We start from the raw sequence: 22,291 nt of genomic DNA, 5'->3' as shown, positions 1-22,291 counted from the left end.
TTTTCATGTCCTACAATTGATTATCAATTTTTTTTGTGAATAATTGATTATACATTTTGATAATTGATTTATACATTTTGAAAATAAATTATTTTAATTAAATAAATTATTTTATTTATTTTTTGTCAAACATTTGATTCCAAACCAGCGTGAACACAAATAAAAAAGTTAAACAATCTCAAAAGTTATTAATTATCCATCAAATGTAAAGGAATTATTTGCTAGCTAGGTATCTCAAAACAATCTCACAACAATCTCAAAAGTTATTAGTTAAACAATCTCAAGAGAGGAAATGCATTACATTGTGTCATCAAACTTTATTACTTTAAACAACTTGGTGCATGATAACTATAAAATTTAAGTTTATTTGATAGTCAATTTTGGCTAAGAATGATTATAATTTCTTCATTTTACTTCATGTGAAAATGTGTTTCAAGGTATTTTCATCACTAACTTTACGTGATACTGAATCATTGACATAGACTCTGATTATAAAATGAATGAACACACTTAAAGGAAGAAAATCATCGTCAACAACTTTGCTTTGTAATAAAGATGTATAATATATGAAGTAAGTTAGTAATGAACGTATGTTGAAACTCAGTGTCATATGAAGAAAAACATAAAATATTGTAAAATAATGATAAAAATGTTATATTATATAATGAATATACGGTGACAACAGTTTACGATTAGGGTTTAAAGAGCATTAATGATGGGATGAAAATAAGACTAATAAACATGAATAAAAGATAAATGTTTATCATATTTTTTTTAATTTCTTATCAATCATCTTAATTCTTAAATGATATTTTATTAAAAAATATATACCAATTCCAAAAGTATATCTCTGGAACTATGAATCATAGTTTCAGAGATACATTTCTAGAATATGTATGTGTAATTCCATAAATACATTTCTGAAAGCAAAAAGGGCATGTGCTTTTAAGAAAAAGAGTATAAAGGGTAATTGGCTATCTGTAGTGGGGGCATACGGGTGTACTTAGGAAATACATAGGTGTAATAGCCAGACCCTACATGAAAAAGTTGGAGATGCAAAAAGTAGCCCAAGTTGCATCACATGTTGCTAGCAACCCTGGAAAAATACCAACCAATAAAAAAGGTAGTTGCTTTGGCCACCCAACATTTTTGGTGAGACACCCAGCAACACCCAGCAACACAGGTGAAAGGGATTGGTGATCCATATAATTTATATGAATTGACGATCCGTATGACTCACACGAATTGGCGATCTATATGAGTTTTTTTAAAAAACTCATACGAATTGTTGATCCGTATGAATCATATGAATTGTCAATCCATATGACTCATACTGATCACAAATGTAGAGAGACAAAGAATAGTCAAGGAAGCAAAATCTTCATTTTCTCATCTTTCAAGGAATCAAAGTACACAAGAGAGAAGCTTCACTATGGACAAAATTTAATTGCTTGAGATAAAAAAATATAGTTAACTCTAGAGTTAATTAATGAAATGAAAATAATTAAAGAATAAAGAAGCACAATCATTACTTTTTAATTAATTTATATTGCTTGATTTTGCAACTCATTACTTTTATTGCCAATTAAGTATTGTCTTTTTGTGCCTATGGTGTTTCGGCACGCCAGGAAAGCAAGGAATTCCAGTAACCTCAATCCAATCAGTTCCATGAAAAAACTTAGATGGTGAGAACCAACGTGCAGCTTTTGAATTGAGGTTCCAAATCCCAGCCCATTTCACACGCTTGGATTTGTCTGAACCGGGGCCAATGTTGTGGTACTCGGCATAGAAGCAAGTATCCATACCAGAAGGACCCTCTAGTCCTTGCCATGGCAAATACCCATCAGCGTCAATCAAATCATCAATGTATGTGTCCATGATGATGGTCCTGGAGTAATTCTTCCATGGACGAGCTAGGTAAGCCTTGTTCTCAAATCTCACAGAGTAGAACTCAGGGTCAGACACAATGGATCCCCCTTGGATTACTATTCCCGATGGTTGTTGTATCTCTTTTCTACCTTGTGCAGTCACAATGCATTGTTGGTTCTCCAGTGGCTTTCGGACCACGAAAGTGCAATTTTGAAAAACAGCTAGTGCATTACCGAACACAAAGTCGATGGTACCTGAAATGGTGCAATCTCTATAGAATTGACGCATGGTGTGTGCATAAAGTGTGTCTTGATACCCATCCATTGAGCAATTGTAAAAGATGGACTTGTCTGCTTGGACTCTCAATGCCACCGCTTGATGCTTATGAGGTCCAGCAGAATTCTCAAACCCCATATTGATGGCCACAAAGTGATCTCCTTGAATAGCTGCATGCATAAAGTAGTTAATTTATTTATTTGAATAAAAAATTCCCTTGAATTACAAATGGTTTATTTTAAATTTTTTTGTTTAATTAAATTTTGTAAATGTATCTTTTATTAATTTATTCATTTTGGGGCGGGTTAAAGGTGTTTTCAAATAAAAACTATGGACCTTAAAATGTTAAGTAAGGAAAGGACTTTTCAAAGAGTTTATTCTAGTTGAAGAACATGACCTATGATATTTTTATAAACTTAAGAGTTTTATGGAGAAACTTATCAAATTTAGTTTTTTTAATCTCATTTTAGTAAGCTTCAAAGTTTGACTCAAGAATAAGGTTTCATTTAATAAATTTATTGAATAAGTTTTTAATTATGTTTTTTTTACCCAAATGCACATGAGTAATAAATTTAGTTTTTTTAATCTCATTTTGGTAAGCTTCACAGTCTGAGTCATGAATAAGGTTTCATTTAACTAATTTATTGGATAAGTTATTAAGTTTTTTTTTTTTACTCAAATGCATAGGAGTAGTAAGTTAATTAAGTTGATAATCACGAAAAGAGACATACCGACAGTGGCAGTTCTATAAGTGTTCGTTCCATCTATGAAGTTTTTGTTACCAGATATTCGTGTCTTTTTCCCCCCTTCACCAATAAACACCACATGGGTCATTTTTTTTGTAACTTCAACATACTCTTGGTAAACGCCTTCCTTGATGTAGATCACAAATGGCTTTCGGTTTTTCTCAGGCACTTGCTTCAATGCCTCATTGATGCTTTTGAAATCTCCACTACCATCTATGGCTACAGTAACATTAGGCTTGCGTTTGAATGGACTTGCATTTTCATTAAGGAGTCTATGTTGATCAACCCATGACGGAAGCTCAGAATCTTGAAGGAGGCGACGCCCAAATGATTTTGTGATATTCCAATCATTAACAGTGTCAGCCAAATCTGTTACAATGGCAAGGGCATTGCTGCTCATATGCATGCCTATCGTCAACAAATCCTTCATCTTTTTGCCAGCATCACTAGTGGTGTTCTCAAACCCATCCAAGCAAGTATCTTGGTATGTAATCGCACCACTAAGCCAAACTTTTAAATTCATGAGGATTTTGTCAACATTTATGAGGTTAAACTCATTTATTCCATCAAGTGACCTTGTTAATTCCCCAATAGAAAGATCCATGAGTTGCTTGCAAGTGTCAAGTGCCATCTTGGCTCTGGGTTCCTCCTCAATCTCATGCAAAATATTAGTTTCTTTGAGTTTATCACCAATTTTTGTAATGGTGATGTTGAAGAAAATTTTGACGAGTTCTTTTGGATCTGTGGTATTTCCAGCCCCAGCTATAAGGCTTTCCTCGCATTCTTTCTCATAATTTGTGGGATGACAAAGGGTTTGGACGGCTTTTATGGAAGAAGCAACATGATTTTTCTTGTTGTCCTCTATATCATTGTTGGAACCATTCTCATTGAGATTGACCCCAATTGTGACCGCCACAACCATAGCCACCAACAATAAGGTTGAGACGCCAATGATGGCGATTCTCTTTCCTTTCCCTGCATTTCCCTCTGACATTTTAACTAGCTCCTGTGAGAAATGAATATTTATGTAAAATTAGTTAATATGACAAGTAATGACCATAATATTCCTCTGCACTAATTAAGAATGGGCATGCTTTTAAACTCTAAACATGGCTTATTTGATTTTGATTCTTTTTTTTCATCTCTATAATTGTTTTTAAAAAAAACTTTATATAGTCTCTTGGTTATAGTATGTCATGCAACTACTCATGTCACACCACCAACCATTTTGATGTGACATGTAACAGGGTATAACGAAAAGCATATAACATCATTATTAAGTAACTATAGGCACAATTTTTTAAAAGATCGAAATCTAATAATAAGAAAGTCACATTTACATAAAATATAAATATATTGTATTCCTCAAATTAACTTGTATAATAATTTATGCACGTACTATGTGACACAAGGATCTTCACGTAGAGAAGTCAAGGGAAATGGGATCGTTGGGGCGATGGCTACTTTTTGCCAAATTCCATTGAAGAATATGTTTCTGTAGTTTGGGGATACAAAGTAAAGTGTTATTTATACATACAAAAAATGATATTGAACACCTAATACAGTTGAATCATTCAAATGGAATTTGTGGTTTGTTAAAACGCTAAAAATCATATTTTCTAAAATAAGGGAGAGAGGGAATGTAAAGACCACATTATGTATATGGTTAGCCTTTATGACTTGTTTTTGACAAATTTTATGCTAATCCATCAAGTTATAACCTTGATTTACGTTCTACCAGTAGTAAATGCGGTATGAGACAAGGTCTATAGTTGGTACTACAATATACACCAGTCTTAAACACGGGTTACAAATTGGAAATTTTCTTACTTTCATTCACTCTTAAACGTCTACAATAAAAAAATGATCAAACAAATAGTTTTTTATTTGAATATGAAATAATTAATATAATATATTTTTATTATATATAGTTATTATCTTTGTATAATTTTTTTCGTATGCGTACACTTAAAAAATGACCTCCAAAGTTTAAAATTAAGGAACAACTCTTGTTTGTACACAAACATTTCCTTAAGACAAGTTAGCAAATGCTCCATAAACATCTAACTATAATTTTAAACTAGAGTAAAATACACAAACATTCAATGAGATTTCGTGAAATTACATAAAATTTTTCTCATTTTTTAATATTTACAATAACCTCCCTTATATGGGAGGATGGTGTAATGTTTTCCCGGCAATTAAGGGCAGTTATTGTAGTGCATAAGGTGTATGGATATATATTTTAAAAAGAATTAGGGGGTTAGTGTAGGAGTAGATAAAAATAGGAGAAATTTGTATAATTTCACGAAACTTTAGGGACAATTAGTATAATTTACTTTTTAAACTAATATGTTTATTTAACACGTATCTTCTTAAACTTTAGGTGTATTGGTATGAATATTTAATATTTTAAACAATATGAATATTAGATATAACAATTTTTTCATATTTCAAAATAAATGCTATTAGATGTATGGTCCAGGGTAAGGTGTATCACCTTATGAGTGATGTATGGCTATTAAAATTGATTTGATATAGAAGGTAATTTTAACTTGTAAAGTATGGGTAAAATTAACATGGAATAAAAGTTTTTATATTTTTTATTTGACCCTTGCTACTTTGTGTGTTATCTTTTTGTAGAATCTGTCTTTGATCTCTCAAATTTATAATGTTTGGTTTTAGTCCCTCTAAAAATTTGTCCATTTTTTTGTCCTTCTAATATTGAAGCGCACCACTTTTTATCTTTGATGTGGCTTAGATAGTACTTTATACAGAGACAAAAAGTTGTTTAAATAATACTTGAGGGGATAAAAGTGATACATTATAAAATTAGAAACATGAAAAACAAACTAAAATTTTTTAATAGACTAAAACTAAACTTCAAAAATTTTATAAAGAACAAAAACATGTCTTACCATATTATTATTTAATCTCTTTCACATTGAAAAGCTAACGCTCTGAATCTCACAAATTCAAACTCAGATTTACGTTTCATTTCTTCTATTAAAAGTGATTGATTAATAAATATCAAACAAGTTACACATTTATATTTGCTAATAAAAGAAAAACAGTGAAATTCTTCGTAAATGAAGTTCCTCCATAAGGGAACCATTTGCCTCGATACCTGTTGTTTAGGAATACAATGAGTAAAATAAAATTGAGATATCTATAGATGGGCCACAAGAAAACTATATGATTCAACTTGACAACGGCATCCAATCTAAAGCCATAAAGTATACGATTTGCAAGTCATTTTCACTTATATGTTGTTCAACAACATGCCTATTTTTATCAATGTTTGACTTGTTACTTGCACTTAGACTCCAATAACGCTTCATCAAACTTTATTACTTTAAACAACTTGGTGCTCCAAAGGAATTGTCTCTTGGTGTCAATAATCCTAATTTTTGTACAAGAATTATTTCAATTTTTTATAAAGATAAACATAGAAACACATTGGGGTTCTAATTTTGTTTCCAAATTTATACAAATGAAAATTATTAATAGACTTAAATTTGAAATTTCAAATAAATAAATGAGATAAAAAGATTTGAGCTAGAAAAGTATTCAACAATGTTGATGAAAATTACAATGGAAAACAAACACTAAAATTTTTTATTGAGCAAGAATGATAGTGGGTGAATTAGTAGGTAATGTTATTGGAAGACTAATGTATGATTGATAGTAAAATGTCACTAGTAGAAATTATATTTTATTAATTAACAATAGTTTATAGAATATTTAAGTTAATTTAATGTAATAATGTTATGTTTTGCATAAGTATAGACAATGATTTGCAATTAATCTATCAATTTTATATTTCTCATGTGTTTTCTTATTACTTTTATAAATAATTGTTTTTTCTATTCATTAAATTAGCTAATTTGAAAATACTTGAAATTTCATAATTCTAATGTTATATCTTAGTAATATCATTCTTCTTAACTTGCATTATTTGAGTTTTCTAAAATGTAGATTTTTTTTTGTGTGTTTGTTTTTTTATCGAATCAAAGATAAATATAGTAAGAGTTTGCAACAATTTATGCATCATGCTAAAATAATTGAGTTAGACTCCTTGATATCTTCATATTTTTTCCCATCAAAATTTATCATATTTCATATTTCATCTTTAAATGTTTAAGTAAGATTTTTTTAAACAAACATAAATATCTCATTTAAAGGAGATAAAGAAGCCATGTCCACTTTTATAAAAGGAGGAAAAAATTATAAATGTAATAGTTATTTCAAGAAAGAAGATTTATAAAATCTTGTCATTTTTTCTCTACACTGATTCTCTTTCTCTTAGAGGATATCTCAAACTTGATTACTAGTTATCAAGGAGATTGCATACAAAGGAGCTTTTTTGTAGAATATTCCAGTCTTTGTTGTTGAGTGTTGGAGTTGGAGCATTCCGATAGTAAGAGCATTCCCCAAGGGCGTTAGGAATCAGAATCAAACAATTCCACTCATCGTTAGCTTAAACCTGTGCAGCCTCGACACAGCTGCTCATTTATCTCTCGCTGGCACGCACGCACGCACCCAAATCAACTTAACTAGGGCTTGCCTTTCTCATTTCTCACTGCACCCATCGTTTCACTCTCCCAACTGTAAGTTCAACCTCTCACTATCTCAGCTCATAATGCGGTTGAAAATCATGTGTGATTTCTCGAATGTCGCGTATGTTTTCGTTTTTGCGATTTGCTGCATGTGCTAAGAGACGCATTGTTCGAGGGTTTATCTGTTTGCCAGCCAAATGTGGTTGTTCTTGTGTCTGATTTAGGGGTTTGGTGACTATTGTTTGTGATACTTCGAGAAATTTTGTTAATAACTCAGTGAACGGCGTATTAACTTAGAAAATTGGCAATCAAAACTCTGAAGCTGCTGATGATAACTTGCGTCCCTGACTGTTTGCTATTATTGTTGTTTCTTTTTTGTTCTACTCATTTCATGAAGATGTGGATAGTCTGCCAAGGCAGACCATTGTTTGCTTACCACTCGGTAGCATTATTTTTCTGTTGTTATCTGAATTTTTTTGTGTGCAAATTATTAATGTACATTTCCTAAGCTTTTTCTGCAAGTTTTTGCATTGGTGCTTTCTGAAAAAATTGTCTCCCCTCAAATTGTACACAACCGTTGTTCCTGGACTGATTTTTTTTGTATTTGTATGCAGAGCTTCAATGGACTACAGCTCTGAAGAAGATTCTGATATCAGTGAATCTGAGATTGAAGAGTACGCAGAGAAACCATATGAACAGTTAAGGGCTGGGAAATACAAGGTTAAAAATTTGAATGGAACTCTTAGATGTCCTTACTGTGCTGGGAAGAAAAAACAAGAATTCAAATATAAGGATTTATTGCAACATGCATCAGGAGTTGGTAAGGGTTCTGCTAACAGAAGTGCACAACAAAAGGCAAACCACCTTGCTCTAGCAAAGTATTTGGAGACCGACCTAGCCTGTGAAGCAGAGCCAATCCAGCGCCCAGCTCTACCCCAAGCTGTCAATCAACCTTTACATCAAGAAGATCTTTATGTTTGGCCTTGGACAGGTATAATTGTTAACATAAAGGGAAAATCTATCGATTCTGGATATTGGTTGAAGGAATTTGCTAAATTCAGACCAATAGATTTCCGTATATTCTTGAAAGATGATGACCTCATTGCTGGGGCTGTGGTAGACTTCAACAACGACTGGAATGGTTTCATGAATGCAAGTGACTTTGAGAAGTCATTTGAAGCTGCACGTCATGGTAAGAAGGATTGGAATTCAAGGAAATTAGAAGCTGGCTCAAACATTTATGGATGGGTTGCCCGGGAAGATGATTATAATTGTGGAGGGCCAATAGGGGAATACCTCCGCAACAAAGGAAGGTTGAGGACAGTTACAGATATTGTTCAAGAGGCATCTGAAAGCAGGAATAGTATTGTGACAAACTTGACTAATGAAATTGAGATTACAAACGAAAACCTTGATAAAATGCAATATAAGTTTAATGAAAAGACCATGTCCTTGAGTAGGATGCTTGAGGAGAAAGATAAGCTTCACAATGCCTTTGAAGAAGGTTTGTATACTTTTGATTTGTAGCTTCTTCTGAGTTTGCCTTTCTTGTATAATCCATGTTTTTCAAATGTGGCTATATACGTTCTACTATTATGAGATACATTCTCATGCAAACTTTGTAGTTGATAATACTACATAATTGTTTCTTTTCTTCCTCAGAATCAAGGAATATGCAGCGTAGAGCTCGTAATGAGGTACGGAGGATCTTGGATGAACAAGAAAAGCTGAGTAGTGAATTGGAGGAAAAAAAGCGGAAGCTTGATTCCTGGAGTAGAGATCTAAACAAACGTGAGGCCCTAACTGATCAAGAGAAGAAGAAACTTGAAGAGGACAACAAGAAGGTAATGTATATTATATTTTTTGGCCTGTAAATATGTACTCATTTTAAATATAATTTTTATACCTAGATCTTTCTGGCTTATAAATAACTGTCAGTTCAAAACTTTTTGGCATGTTTTTGTCTTTTTTCTGTTACTAAAATTATTTTATTGGTTGCTACTGATTTGAGCCAAGTAATTTATTCTGATTCTATTCACTCCCTTAAGATTGGACCCCTAAGTCAATATTGGCAAATTTATGGCTTCCATTCATTGTGAGGAAATATCAAATCATAAAAATGGTTTCAGTTTTATTTATGTGATTATGTCATCTATGACAATAATTATTAAAAACCATTTGTATATAATATTCATATATTATGCGAAACAGTAAACTCTAACGTCTAAAGAGCCAAGGTTAGTTTTTGGAGGAAAAAAAGCAGCATACTTGAAAACATTTATAGCTTCCACACTGCCTTGCTTAAGGTGCTTGTAGACTTTGAAAACATTAGCATTTATGATCTGCCTTTATAGGATTCTTACATAATCCCTTTGTCTTTCTAGAAAGATCTGAGGAATGAGTCACTCCAATTGGCTTCAAAGGAACAAAAGATAGCCGATGAGAATGTCTTAAGGCTTGTTGAAGAGCAAAAGGTTTGCCTCTTATTTACTATTTAGTGTCTTGGTTATGAAAAGCTTGCTATTTATCACTTCATTCTTATACATTGTGAATACATCTTATTGATGTAAACTTCAAAATTTCCAGCGAGAGAAAGAGGAGGCCTATAACAAGATACTTCAGTTGGAAAAACAGCTAGATGCCAAACAAAAGTTGGAAATGGAAATTGAAGAGTTAAAAGGGAAATTGCAAGTTATGAAGCATCTTGGAGATGAAGATGATGCAGCTGTTCAGAATAAAATAAAAGAGATGAATGATGAATTGCAAGAAAAAGTAGATAATTTGGAAAATATGGAGGCCATGAATCAAACCCTCATTGTGAAGGAGCGTCAGAGTAATGATGAACTGCAGGAAGCTCGTAAAGAATTAATAAAAGTATGACCTTGTTTACTTTCTCCCTGATAAAATTATACCCCCTGGTCCCCTTTTCTCTATCCATATATAGAGATTTGCTAATTTACCCCGACCTTTTTTAGGAGTATTTTAATTTAGCAAACTATACCTTGGCCTTGGATGCATTTAAGAAAATCCTAGTTATATCTTTCACTTAGATTCCATGGCTTAACTTTTCTCTTCATTGATTCTTGAAGATAACCACTCTAAAAAGCAACTGCTTCTGTTCCTGCATCTAATTATGCCAAGCTGTGAATATGTTTGCAAGAAGATTCTCTTCACCTTTCTGAAGGAAATAAGAATTTTGAAATTCTATTTTGTGTGAGTAGATTGTGGAGACTAATATTTTTATGTTTTAGGGGTTAGACGATATGCTGAATGCTCCTAGAACTAAAATTGGGCTCAAGAGAATGGGAGAACTTGATCAGAAGGTTTTTGTGAATAACTGCAAGAAAAGATTTCCTCTTGAAGAAGCTGGGACCAAAGGTGTCGAGCTTTGTTCTTTGTGGCAGGAAAATGTGAAGAATTCAGCTTGGCATCCATTTAAAGTGGTCACAGTTGATGATAAAGCAGAGGTATGTACAACCTTGACATGCTTTGTGTTCATAAAGGAGTTCTGCCTCAATTGGTTAGTTGGCGTGGTTGCTTGTAATTTTCTGTTCACACACGAAGGAAGTTTCATTTATATGCTTTATTGTCCCAAGAAAATGGTTTTCATTGTTAGTAATTAATTGATTATTTAATTTATTGTTAAGGACTTGTCTTGGCATATGTAAAAGGTCTGTGTTATTAATACTCTTTAGCTCTTGATCTGGCTTGTATCATTAATCCTTGTAGAGCAGAGTAGTATAATATGGAACACATATAATGATGTTTAATTTATACAGAATATTATAAATGAGGAAGATGAGAAGTTACGAAGCCTCAAGCATGAATGGGGAGATGAGATATATTCAGCTGTTGTTACAGCCTTAAAAGAAATAAATGAATACAATGCAAGCGGTGGGTATACTGTTGTGGAGCTATGGAACTTCAAGGATAATAGGAAGGCTACATTGAAAGAAGTTATCAATTATATTATGGAACATATCAAACCACTTAAGCGCAAGAGAGCTTAGGCAAAAGGTTAGTGTTTCTTACTTCCAGTTGAGTTTTGTTGAGCGTTGTTTTGTGTGGCTGATTAATGTGTTTCGATTGATATTCCTGTGATGGCCTTGCTGAATAAAAATAGAATTTTGAAAGAAAGAAAGAATTAAAAACATGGTTGAATCTCTGTGCATGTGACAACTTTAGGTTCTTATTGGGTGCAGTAGTAAATAATTTGTATGTGAAATATATTTTTTTTTTATCAGCAAAGAATTTGTATGTGAAATATGAACTGAGCGATTTAGGATTAAGTAATCTACTGATAGTATGTTGCTGACAATCCTTATTTTCTAAGCTTTGCATCACCATCTGTTAGTTGCTTTCTGTTTTATTCAATAACTTCATCAAGAGGTTTTTGGTTTCCTAGAAGTTGCCTAATTTTGCTATCATTGTTTATTATGAATAATTTTAGAAGCAGAAGATGAAAATGAAATGGCAATGAATGAGAAATAAATATACCGGTTTTATAAATTTGTTTTCAGAAAGACAAGAAATTCTGATTTGTACATATTTCAGTTTAACTAACATATCTCTTAATATTTGAATAAATGTTCCATCCAAGTCTTTGCAGGGGACAAATGCCTGATAGCTCAACGGGAAGATGGAAGTAGCACAGTTTTCTTGGGCTTATATGAGCCATTTGAAACAAGCTGCTGAAGATATGCGCAGAATATGATAACATGTCACCAATAATAGATTTGAATATCTGTAATCTGACAAATTTCCCTAAATACTATGAATCAATTTCTCTGAGGTTGTGTCCGCGGATTTTATGTCAATGGTTGCTGATCTATATTTGTGTGGCTGATTAATGAGTATTTAACCAATTATTAGTGATTTTAGCCATGATATAACTGACCAATGTGGCTCATTAGAGGGGGGAAAATGTGTTTTAGTCCTTATATTTTTTTATGAAACGTGGTCAAGGTCTCTACTTTTAGCGAATGTATTGGCGATTTGTGGATTGCATTAGCCAATAGATAAGCCATGGTTTTTAAAAATGTATATACCTTTATTTGCTATGATTTCCATAGTATTTTATATTGTAGAATAGATACTTCAACTGAAATTGATCGGGTTTCATTAATGTGGTTTAGTGTTTCGAATTCACAAGATTAATCCAAATTAATGGATGGACACTCCTAGTTTTTAAATGTTTTTATTATTTTTTATTATTTGAAGTCGTTACATTTTTTTAAGTTTTGAATAAGTTCTTACTATGATTATCATTATACTCTACTGATAAATGTTTACAATGATGTGAGAGCTACTGTTTGTTGTTACTATTGATTTTAATAACTTATTTATGGTTTATTTTGTATGATCTGCAGGAATTTTAAAAAATATATATATATATAGTTAAATTACAAGCTATATATTTGAAGGTTTTAAAATAGATTAAGATCCTGTTAAAAAATAAATGGATAGACACGCTTGAAATTTTAATGAAAATGTAGGGTTTTACCTTTCAATCTTTCCCGTGTTTGATGTGGAAAGTTTAATAAACTCATTTTCAAGATGGAAATGTATGCTAAAATAAAATGACTTTCTTACTATTAGTTCTTTAAATTTATTTTAAAGAATTAAAGATGAAAAAGGTTATAATAAGAAAGAACATTTATTAACACAACCTTTTTCATCTTTAATTGTTTAATTTAATAAGTGTTTATTTTTCTTCAATGGCCTTAACAAACAAAGATTCGCAAATCAATCGCATTCCATATGACAACTTTTATAAGAATCATAAAAGCTAGGCTTTCAAGCTAGCGTGATATAAGGCATCTGGCCATTTTAAGTTGATTGAATTTGACAAGTTTATCTTAAAAAAAAAGAAAAAAGAAAAAAAAGAAGACGACGCTAGCGTACCCAGATTTTATGCAGAAAGGAATTGGTGCATTTGGTGCAGTTATCAAAATTGAAACCGTTGTCTAAAAATTAGACTATTCACATTCAAGTTCATGTTTCAAATCTGATTTTGCTGTGATCAAAATACGAGTCATTCAATCTGCATTATTGAATATCTTAAAAACTAAACAAGACAACATCAAGGAAGAGTGCATTGAGCGCAATCGTTCACAATTCATTGCATGGCATTTTAGTCTTGTGTTGACGCCAACATCCTACAGACAAAGCAGATTAACAAACAAGAGGAAACCATTTTTTATTGACGAGAACAATGTCCTTCATGGTACACTAAAAACACCAGCAGAACTTATGGCCACCTTTTTTATTACAGAGGATTTTCTCCTTATGCTCTAGCAATGGTATAAACATGAATGTCCTACTAAAAAACCAATGAACAGCTTGTATGTTTTACTGTTGAATTGGCACAAAAGTAAAATAAAAACAAGGCCTCGGTGAAACAACCACCAAAGAAAGAAATACTTCCTTCCACCTTATCAAACAGCATTTTTTGGTCTCAAAATTCTAATCAAACCAAAGGATAAGTCGTTAGTTAAAGCAGCAAAGCTATGAAGTAAAATTAATATAAGCTGTTGCTACACCTCCAATTGCAAGTCAATGCTTTACCTCCTCTTCTATCTGATGCAAAAGTTCTTCCAAAATAGTTATCAGTTGTCATTCTAAGTTTGATATACACCAATGATATACTAGGAAGTATATTAACGTAACAGCATAATTATTTTCTTTCTTCAAATAATAAAAATATAAAAAAAAAACACCAAACAGTTTAGTTCCTTTGATGTTATATGAGCTCAACTACCAAGAAATCATAAGACACGGATAACATTTTTAAGGTACGTGCCGAGACCAGAAATAGTTGGAAAACCAATTGCTGACTCTGAACAACTGTCTTCCCCCATCCGTTCCCTGAAAAAATAAACCAATTCTGATCATAGTGACACCGAATTCATTGGCTAGAAGATGAAGTGCGTGTTTTGATTGACATCCAGGATGCATGTTAGCCTGCAAATTCATGTCTAAAACAAGCAAATAACACAGAAACAAGCCTGACTTGCTTCATGTTAGCCTACAAATTCACATCAAAAGCAAGCAACAACACAGATACAGGAAAAAGGATAATCAAAGCCAGAGAGTTAGGCACACACAACACAAGATAAAGTAGTAAGTAACAAAGAGGGAGTATTAGTAAAGACACTTAATGCCAAAGGTTTAAATTAATAGAAATTGGTATTACGCCAGATATACAGCAGCTCAAACAAAGAGAGATCTACCAAGTTTTTTTTTTTTTTTTTCTAATTTCATTTTTTATTTGTTTTTTTTTTCCTTCTCAATGAGAACCCTGTCCATTCTCAACACCTAACCCATACAAGACACCTGCATACTTCTCCAAGGAGCCACTAAAGAAATTGTCCTTCAATTTCCTGAATGTACAGGAAGTGAGCAAGCTATCGGAACCGGCCTGATGGCAAATCCCAACCCTCTCGACCTCCAACAACTCGGCAAGCTTGTTCAAGCCTCCATGGAGGCTGTTGCAAAACTTCATGAGGTGTTTTATGTCGTACACAGTTGGGAAATACATGTTTATCAAATTGAAGAAGCCCACTTGTGTATCGGGCAAATCCTGACACGTCAAGAGCTTCAACAAGTACCCGAAATCGTAACCGCTGTGGAAAGTAACCCAATGAACGTTGTCATTCAAGACGATCCCGGAGGACATGAGAAGCTCCCCGAAACGGTGGGCGTCGATGCCGTTTTCGTTGTTCCTCTTGAAATCAATCCCGCTCTGCCGCAAGAGCTCGATGGAGTCGTTGGCGAAGACGTCCTCGTTAACGTTGAATTCGCGAAAGTTGAATTGCCAGATGCAGCACGTGCCGGATTCGTCGCCGCACGTGGGAAGGTTGCCGTGCTCGTCGGAGAAAGTGAGGCCCAATTGGATGAGTTTGAGCATGTCGACGTTGTCCTTTAGGGTTTGGTAATGGTAATCGTAGCTGTTCTTGAAATTCCCCACAGGTCGGAGAACGATCCCTGGAAACTCCGTGTCCATGGCGATGTAAGGGTAATCGTCCACAATTTCGCGAATCAACGCGAACTCCTCTTCCAGGTTATCGTTCCATACCTCGCGAATCTGGATCGAATCGCTTTTCGCTAATACCAGCGGCATTCCTTGCTGCAACCACGACAACAAATTTCAATTCGATTCAATTGTGATGCACGTCACACCAGATCTGTTCAAAATTATTAGACTCAATAATCATCATCCAATTGAATTGTAATAAGAAACTGAAAACAGAAAGGAATTATTGTATGATTCTGACCTCAGGTGAGGAAAGTTGGGAACTCAGAAATGAGGAGAGAGAAGGAAGAGATTTTTTGGGGAATGAAATCTCTCCCGTTCTAGGGTTTTCTTTTTCGTTTTGCTATGAAAAAGCGGGAAAGAAAAAAAAAATAGAGAGAGGGAGAAGGGGGCGAAAGAGGAGGAGCAAATTAAAATATTTTGTTAGAAATTAGTGGTCATGGAATTGGTTTTTTCTTTGGTTGCTCAACTTGTTTTGCTTTTAATGTATATTATTATTATTATTGTGGAAGAATCTGTTTGTTTGCTTCGTGGAAGCCATTCTTTCTCTAGAATTGTGTAGAGAGAGAGAAAAAGGAAAGCAAAAGTGGCCATGGAAAAGGATTTATCGTGTACATATTATAACAGTTGCTATTTGTTTTGCAATTTATGGATTAAGATATTTTTTAGAATGAAACAAAATATTTTAATGGTAAAAAATGTGTACACGAACACGATCTCTTTATCAAAAGAAAATTGTGTATGTCATCTCAGAATCCTTGGCTACAAAGTTTTCAAGTCAAATGGGTTGTTTTATCATTTTTTTTCACACGGTAAATTCAAATCTTCGGCTAACCCCAAAAAATTGTTGGACAATAGTATAAAAGAGAAAGCTGAAAAAAAAGATGATTGACAACTACCAACTAATGACACCCTACCAAATTTTACACTGTTTTAATTTGTTTATCATGTAATATGTTATAATTTTTAAAAAATATTAAATTAATTAAGTTAGTTGTTAGAAAAGATTAAGTTTGTATTTTTTATAAATAAAAAAATTGATAAATATTTCATCATATGATTTTATTTTGATCAATAATATGTTATTTAAAATATAAGTAAATATTTATTGTTGGATGGCATATCAATAAATATCGAATTCATGTGAAATTTGATAAATATGAATAGAAGGATAATATAAATCTTTCAATGATTGTGATTGTGTGTAATAGAAGAATCAAATTATATTGTGTTCAGTGTCACTTTAAAAATGTTAACTAGACTTATTATTATTTATTGATTTTGTTATCATATAGGACTCTAATGGACTTTGACTCATTATTTTATTTATTATTATTGTTGTTGGTTTTATTATTGTTATTGTTATTGTAAGTATTGTGATAATAGTAGTGATAATGGTGGTGAATAGTAGTGAATTAAATATATAATTGAAATTAATATTAACCTTTAAATTAAACACAATTAAATGGGCATGATTTAATGTAAAGGTTTATTAAACTAATTAAATGATAATAATATCAACATGTATAACACTTTTAGAGTTATACGGGTATATTTGATTTTTCTTTCATATCTATTTGTGTTTTTGTGATAAATAGTCTAAAAAAAATTGACAACAACATTCCATTGGATTAGAGAATAAAGAGTTACAAAAATGGTCGAACCCTTGTCCTTATAAGCTTTTAGCATATGTGGCATAACTTGAAAATTTGTATCATGCTTTTGCTCAAGATATTTCTATGCGATTAAAAGATTGTTAAGAGTGAGATATGTATTCCACTCACTTGATGAAGCTTAAGAAGATAAACATAAAACTTTCAAATGTTCAAAAGTTCATTTAAAAAGTTATTATTCAAAAACACACTTCTAGAAGCAATCAAAAAACTATTTACTTTTAACTTAAAGACTTAATATACAACAAAATATGTTTTTGTTATGTATTTGGACCAAAAAAAAATTATATACAACAAAAATATGTTTTTGTGTTGTGTTAATGTGACTTCACAATATATGACAAACACATTTTTGTTGAGGTACACAACATAAGTGTGTTTCCATAAGTGTTTTTTTTGTCAATTTTGTTTTTTTTATGGATAAGGGTAAACTTAGCAAAATTGAGGTCATTGTTTCCTACACTCTTTTCATAATGTTTTTTAACCTTCCTGAATGGTTATTTTGAAAGTTAAAAAAGAAGTGCATTCTGAAAGTTAATTTTACATTCCGAAATATACATTCCAAAAGGAAAAAGGAAGTGATGGAAGCAACATGGAGAGTGTAAGAAGCAATAACTCAAAATCAAATGAGTTTATAACAAAACCCTTGTGAAGGTCACCTTTGAGCCCAACTAGCACAAAATACACAACTCAAGCAAATTGAATATAAGTAGATGCAGGCCCAATAGAACCCAATGAGAACATGATTCTATGTTTCTGTTCAAACGACCATTTTATGTATCTGTTCAAACGCCCAACCCCTCCCTCTTTCCCCTTCCTCTTACCCGCGGCCCCTTTTTCTTACCCTCGTCTTAAATACACAACCATGATTCTATTATACCTTAATTGAGATACACAATAAATCACATTTTTGTTTGTATTTTTAAAACGAAAACACAAATTTATTGTGATATTTGTTGAAGTACACAATAAAATTATATTTTTGTTATATATATTTTTTTGTTTTTAAAAAATACTCAAAGGAAATACAATTTCAATGTGCATGTTGACAAAATATATAACAAAATCGTATTTCTGTTTTTATGATTTTTTTTATTAATCAAATGCAAGTTATCCTTTTTTTAAAGTAGTCAATTAATTGTGATGCAATTTACCATTTTGTAACAGTATTAGGTATTTTTAATTTAAATTAAATTGATTGTATACAAATTAAAGGTAATTAAATTAATTATTATAAAAATGACCTTCACTGATAGTAATAAAATCAATTAATGGTATTAATTTGATTACAATAAAAATAGTAATTTATGTCATATTTACTTTAAATTTAAATAAAAAGGTAATTTAATTAACAATGGATTTGTTTACCGTTAAAAAGGTAATGTATGTGATCATTAATATAATTTATATCAAAGTAAGAAAAGTAACCTATTTTTATAATTATTTTTCATGAAAAAAATACCTAACGATATATGCATACAAAATACTCAAGGGAAACATGTTTATGTATATAAAATCTAAAACAAAAATATGTTTCAGTTTTATATTTTATTATTACAATAAAAATACGTTTTCGTTATAGATATTGTACACGACTATACAACATAATCATAATTTTATGAAAATGACATTTTCAAAATAAATAAAAAAAGGTTCAGCCTCATGATAACGGCCATTAACAATGAGAATGCGTCAATAACAACTCTTTAAATATAAGTGGATGTAGGCCTAATAAAACTCAATTTCAGAGTTAAAGGGATATTTTAGTAAATAAAAAGCGAGATAGTGGCTAGGGTTCTTCTCTCTTTGGTTATAAGATTCTTTACTCACAAGTTCCTTTCTTAGCAATTGGTTTCAATGCAATCGTATTCATTTCACGAACATGATCTCCACATCAATAGAAAACTGTGTACATCATTTGAATCCTATGTGACAAAATAGAGGGATCAAATTATATAATGTGTTATTAGAACTTAGGAGTATGACTTCACCGTACACATTTAAAAGGTATTGCCATCGAGGATATTTTTGTTAATTTTGTTTTTGAAAAGTTTAGGGGTGACCTTAGTAAACATGGGTAGAGAATAAAGGCCTCATGAAGATCATCTTTGAGCCCAACTGTGCACAAGAGGCCCAATAGAACCCAATTCAGAGTTAATGGGACATTTTAGTAAATAAATAGTGAGGTAGTAGTTAGGGTTTTCCCTCTCTGTTCACAAGTTTCGTTTCCAGGTTTCGGCGCAATCGGCTTCTGCTTCAAGGTACCTTTCTTTCTCCCCCTCTATATGATTGTGCTTTTAAGCGTTACCAAATACTGAGTACACTTCAAATAATTTGTCTCTACTCTTGATCGTGCTAAATCCTTTTTAATTTTTAATTTTTGGGGTTTATAGTAAAAGATTTTAGGATTTTTTTTTATTCATTTGGGAAGACATTGGTTGTTGCAGCTTTCTACTGTTGAAATTTGGTGATTTCCCAATTTAATTTTAGTATAAGTCAATGCTGCAGCTGCAAAGTTGCAACTTTCGCTGTATCTTAATAAATAAAGGAAGCGTTTGCATGAACGTCTGAATGCTGATTCATAGCATACGATCTGATTCTCTGTGTTATTTTGTTTGTGCAGGAAGGAGAGCTTGTTATTCTCTATCAACAAGTAAAATGTCAGGGTATGATAGTTTTGCTTTCGTGAGTGATTGTATAATATAATGATAATTATTGGTTATGCTATCTGACCTTCATGGATGAAAATCTTGTTAGAGATGATATTTGTCTAAGTTACGAATTGCAATTTTAATCGGAGCCTGTGGATTTGGTTATAATTTGTTCTCTTATACTATGAAAAGGGTTGGTCCTGAATTCGCTTCTATTCAAATTGACTGGTTAGGGAATTGGATTTGAAAACCTTATTTATGGAGTGAAAAATGGTTATTTTGTGGGCCTTTAGTAAAAGTTGTTCTCATTATTCCGATAGTGTGTTCTAGTCATTGTGTTTCTCTTGAGAATAGTGTATCATTATCCAAGTATCAATTCATATATGGGTTGCTCTGTTCATGGTATTGTTATGCATTGTTTCATTTTTAGGAACAAATGAAAAAGAATACTTTTGTGTGCTGTTAGTAAAAGTTGCCCATATTTTTCTAGTGTGTTAGTCTTCGTGTTTATCAAGTATAAATTCTTATATGGGTGTCTTTGTTCATATTTTTCCCTGCAGTGAAGAGGGTGTCATTGCAGTTGAGCCAGCTGCTGCTGCTGCTGCCATCCCAGGCGAGCCAATGGATATCATGACTGCCTTACAACTTGTGCTCAGAAAATCTCTGGCTTATGGTGGTTTGTCGCGTGGCCTTCATGAAGGTGCAAAAGTGATTGAGAAGCATGCTGCACAACTCTGTGTTCTTGCAGAAGACTGTGACCAGCCTGACTATGTTAAACTGGTTAAGGCCCTTTGTGCAGAGCACAATGTTAGCCTGCTGACAGTTCCGAGTGCAAAGACCCTTGGAGAATGGGCTGGTGTAAGTGTCATTGACAGTAAACCTTGTTGATTTCATTCCTTTGGGGAATTTCATTTAATTTTTGTTGGTCAATATTTAATATTGATTATGTCATTGTTCTTGTGTTTTAATTCTGGTGGGCCTTCTCCCTGCAGTTGTGCAAGATTGATTCCGAAGGAAAAGCAAGGAAGGTTACTGGTTGCTCCTGTGTGGTTGTGAAGGTATGAAATGTGTAGAAATGAAAATGTTTGTTTATAGTGTTTTACAATGCATTGTCATTATTTAACTATTGGCTGCTTGCAGGATTTCGGTGAGGAGCATGAAGCCTATAACGTCGTTCTGCAGCATGTGAAATCTCAATGAGTTGCAAGATTCATAGATTTTATGCACTTCACATTTTCATTTTGGGTTATTCCTTGAGAATGAATTTTGCCTTGTGGCTGGATTATATCTACCTTGGGTTTTGATTGTTTAATATGACTTTGCCACATTCTCAATGTTGCTGTTACTTTTTTTTATCCTCTGATGCATTGCTGTGGCTCTAATTAGGAACTCTTGTTTCACATTAATCATATAAAGTAGAAGTTAAGAATTTGGCCCTTTATTTGGCATTAATGTTAATTCATGCGTTGCCCGTGAAAATTTTGGTCTGACTACTGCAATTTAATTTAAATAGTGATATTGTTTAGTTTGTACTTCTTGATATATGGACTGGATATTAAGTTTAGGGCGTTAATTTCACTACCACATATGCCGTCGAGGGTATGATATGTTAAACAGCTCTATGATTCAATATGAGGGGTAATCCTAGTGGCACATTTGAAATGATATATAATTGGAAGTAGGATTGGATTCATAGTGTCTTTTCGGTGTGGCTTTTGTACTTCTTTAGTTTTTGTTTTAGATTTTTAGTCAAAATCATAATCAAAAATAATTTGAAAGGATTGATGTGATTTTTTAAACTGTTTTAACCCGTTTATAATTTTATAACTAGTTTGGTTTGAAATCTAGTTTTTGAAAATAAGCTTTCGGCTATCTTGAACAAGAGTGTTTTTGGTTTACCTTGGTTGGAATAATTATCGGCTGGCCTCGCCTTTGTTATTTCATTCAGGGAAAATTTCGACTCTAGGAGCTTAGGTTTGGTAGTTTGTGTTGGAAAATTCGAGTACACCGTAGAAATTACTTACTAGGCCTACCTTAGAAATTAAAAGAGGAAGAGATTACGGCCATACGAAGAAAGTGTAAAACCTATGTACCGCAAAAGGTTATTTTTTTACACTGAGCACTGCAAAAGTGTTTTATCCAATTATTCAATGAAAAATCATATTGGAAATCACTTTTAATAACTATTTTAAAAGTAAATAAAATTATTATACATAATTTCTAATTAGTTGATCGTGAAATTTTTTTTTACACAATTAATATGTGTATTATTTACTAATGAAAATTTAGTCTGTTTAGGTAATATATATATATATGAGAGAGAGAAGAGGTTAACTTATTTTAAGGATAACTAAGAGTTGTTCTTTATTATAGTCGTTGATTTTTTTGAATCTAATAATAAAGATTAACTGTTTATTATAATAATTACATTTTAAGAAAATAAATAATGAAAATGAAAAGTAACTCTAAAATAGTCAATTTT

At 32.2% G+C, this 22,291-nt stretch overlaps 4 protein-coding genes across 7 annotated transcripts; 2 read left to right on the top strand and 2 right to left on the bottom strand.

Annotated features, from left to right (window-relative positions):
- Positions 1-1,372: 1,372 nt before the first annotated feature.
- LOC100820556 (putative pectinesterase/pectinesterase inhibitor 28) lies at positions 1,373-4,390 on the bottom strand. Its single transcript, XM_014777668.2, has 3 exons — positions 4,291-4,390; positions 2,877-3,897; positions 1,373-2,315 (listed from the first exon to the last, which is right to left on the bottom strand). The coding sequence occupies exons 2-3, from the start codon at positions 3,883-3,885 to the stop codon at positions 1,576-1,578; spliced, it is 1,749 nt and encodes a 582-aa protein (XP_014633154.1). The 5' UTR covers positions 3,886-3,897; positions 4,291-4,390; the 3' UTR covers positions 1,373-1,575.
- A 2,746-nt stretch (positions 4,391-7,136) lies between these two features.
- On the top strand, positions 7,137-12,325 carry LOC100790829 (factor of DNA methylation 1). 2 transcript variants are annotated; one of them, XM_006583033.4, is made up of 8 exons: positions 7,137-7,501; positions 8,065-8,954; positions 9,113-9,294; positions 9,835-9,924; positions 10,037-10,324; positions 10,702-10,917; positions 11,230-11,467; positions 12,060-12,325. In XM_006583033.4, the coding sequence occupies exons 2-7, from the start codon at positions 8,072-8,074 to the stop codon at positions 11,458-11,460; spliced, it is 1,890 nt and encodes a 629-aa protein (XP_006583096.1). In that variant the 5' UTR covers positions 7,137-7,501; positions 8,065-8,071; the 3' UTR covers positions 11,461-11,467; positions 12,060-12,325. The 2 variants fall into 2 exon arrangements, with proteins under 2 accessions (XP_006583096.1, XP_003530299.1); XM_003530251.5 differs by having other exon boundaries at positions 12,051-12,325.
- Positions 12,326-14,593: 2,268 nt separating this feature from the next.
- On the bottom strand, positions 14,594-16,074 carry LOC100789409 (probable CCR4-associated factor 1 homolog 7). Of its 2 annotated transcripts, none has more exons than XM_003530249.5 (2): positions 15,727-16,074; positions 14,594-15,636 (listed from the first exon to the last, which is right to left on the bottom strand). In XM_003530249.5, exon 2 carries the CDS (start codon positions 15,570-15,572, stop codon positions 14,739-14,741), a length of 834 nt encoding a protein of 277 aa, XP_003530297.1. In that variant the 5' UTR covers positions 15,573-15,636; positions 15,727-16,074; the 3' UTR covers positions 14,594-14,738. The 2 variants fall into 2 exon arrangements, with proteins under 2 accessions (XP_003530297.1, XP_003530298.1); XM_003530250.5 differs by having other exon boundaries at positions 14,594-15,578; positions 15,727-16,058.
- Positions 16,075-19,303: 3,229 nt separating this feature from the next.
- Positions 19,304-21,238, top strand: LOC100786733 (40S ribosomal protein S12). Of its 2 annotated transcripts, XM_003530247.5 has the most exons (5): positions 19,304-19,419; positions 19,782-19,824; positions 20,370-20,667; positions 20,802-20,867; positions 20,950-21,238. In XM_003530247.5, the coding sequence occupies exons 2-5, from the start codon at positions 19,817-19,819 to the stop codon at positions 21,007-21,009; spliced, it is 432 nt and encodes a 143-aa protein (XP_003530295.1). In that variant the 5' UTR covers positions 19,304-19,419; positions 19,782-19,816; the 3' UTR covers positions 21,010-21,238. The 2 variants fall into 2 exon arrangements, with proteins under 2 accessions (XP_003530295.1, XP_040873175.1); XM_041017241.1 differs by having other exon boundaries at positions 19,359-19,419; positions 19,782-20,667.
- Positions 21,239-22,291: the final 1,053 nt, after the last annotated feature.

This window comes from Glycine max, chromosome 7 (genome assembly GCF_000004515.6).
Source record: "Glycine max cultivar Williams 82 chromosome 7, Glycine_max_v4.0, whole genome shotgun sequence".
Lineage (NCBI taxonomy): Eukaryota > Viridiplantae > Streptophyta > Magnoliopsida > Fabales > Fabaceae > Glycine > Glycine max.
Note: the sequence above shows the minus strand (reverse complement) of the source record. Positions and strands in the feature narration are given on the sequence as shown.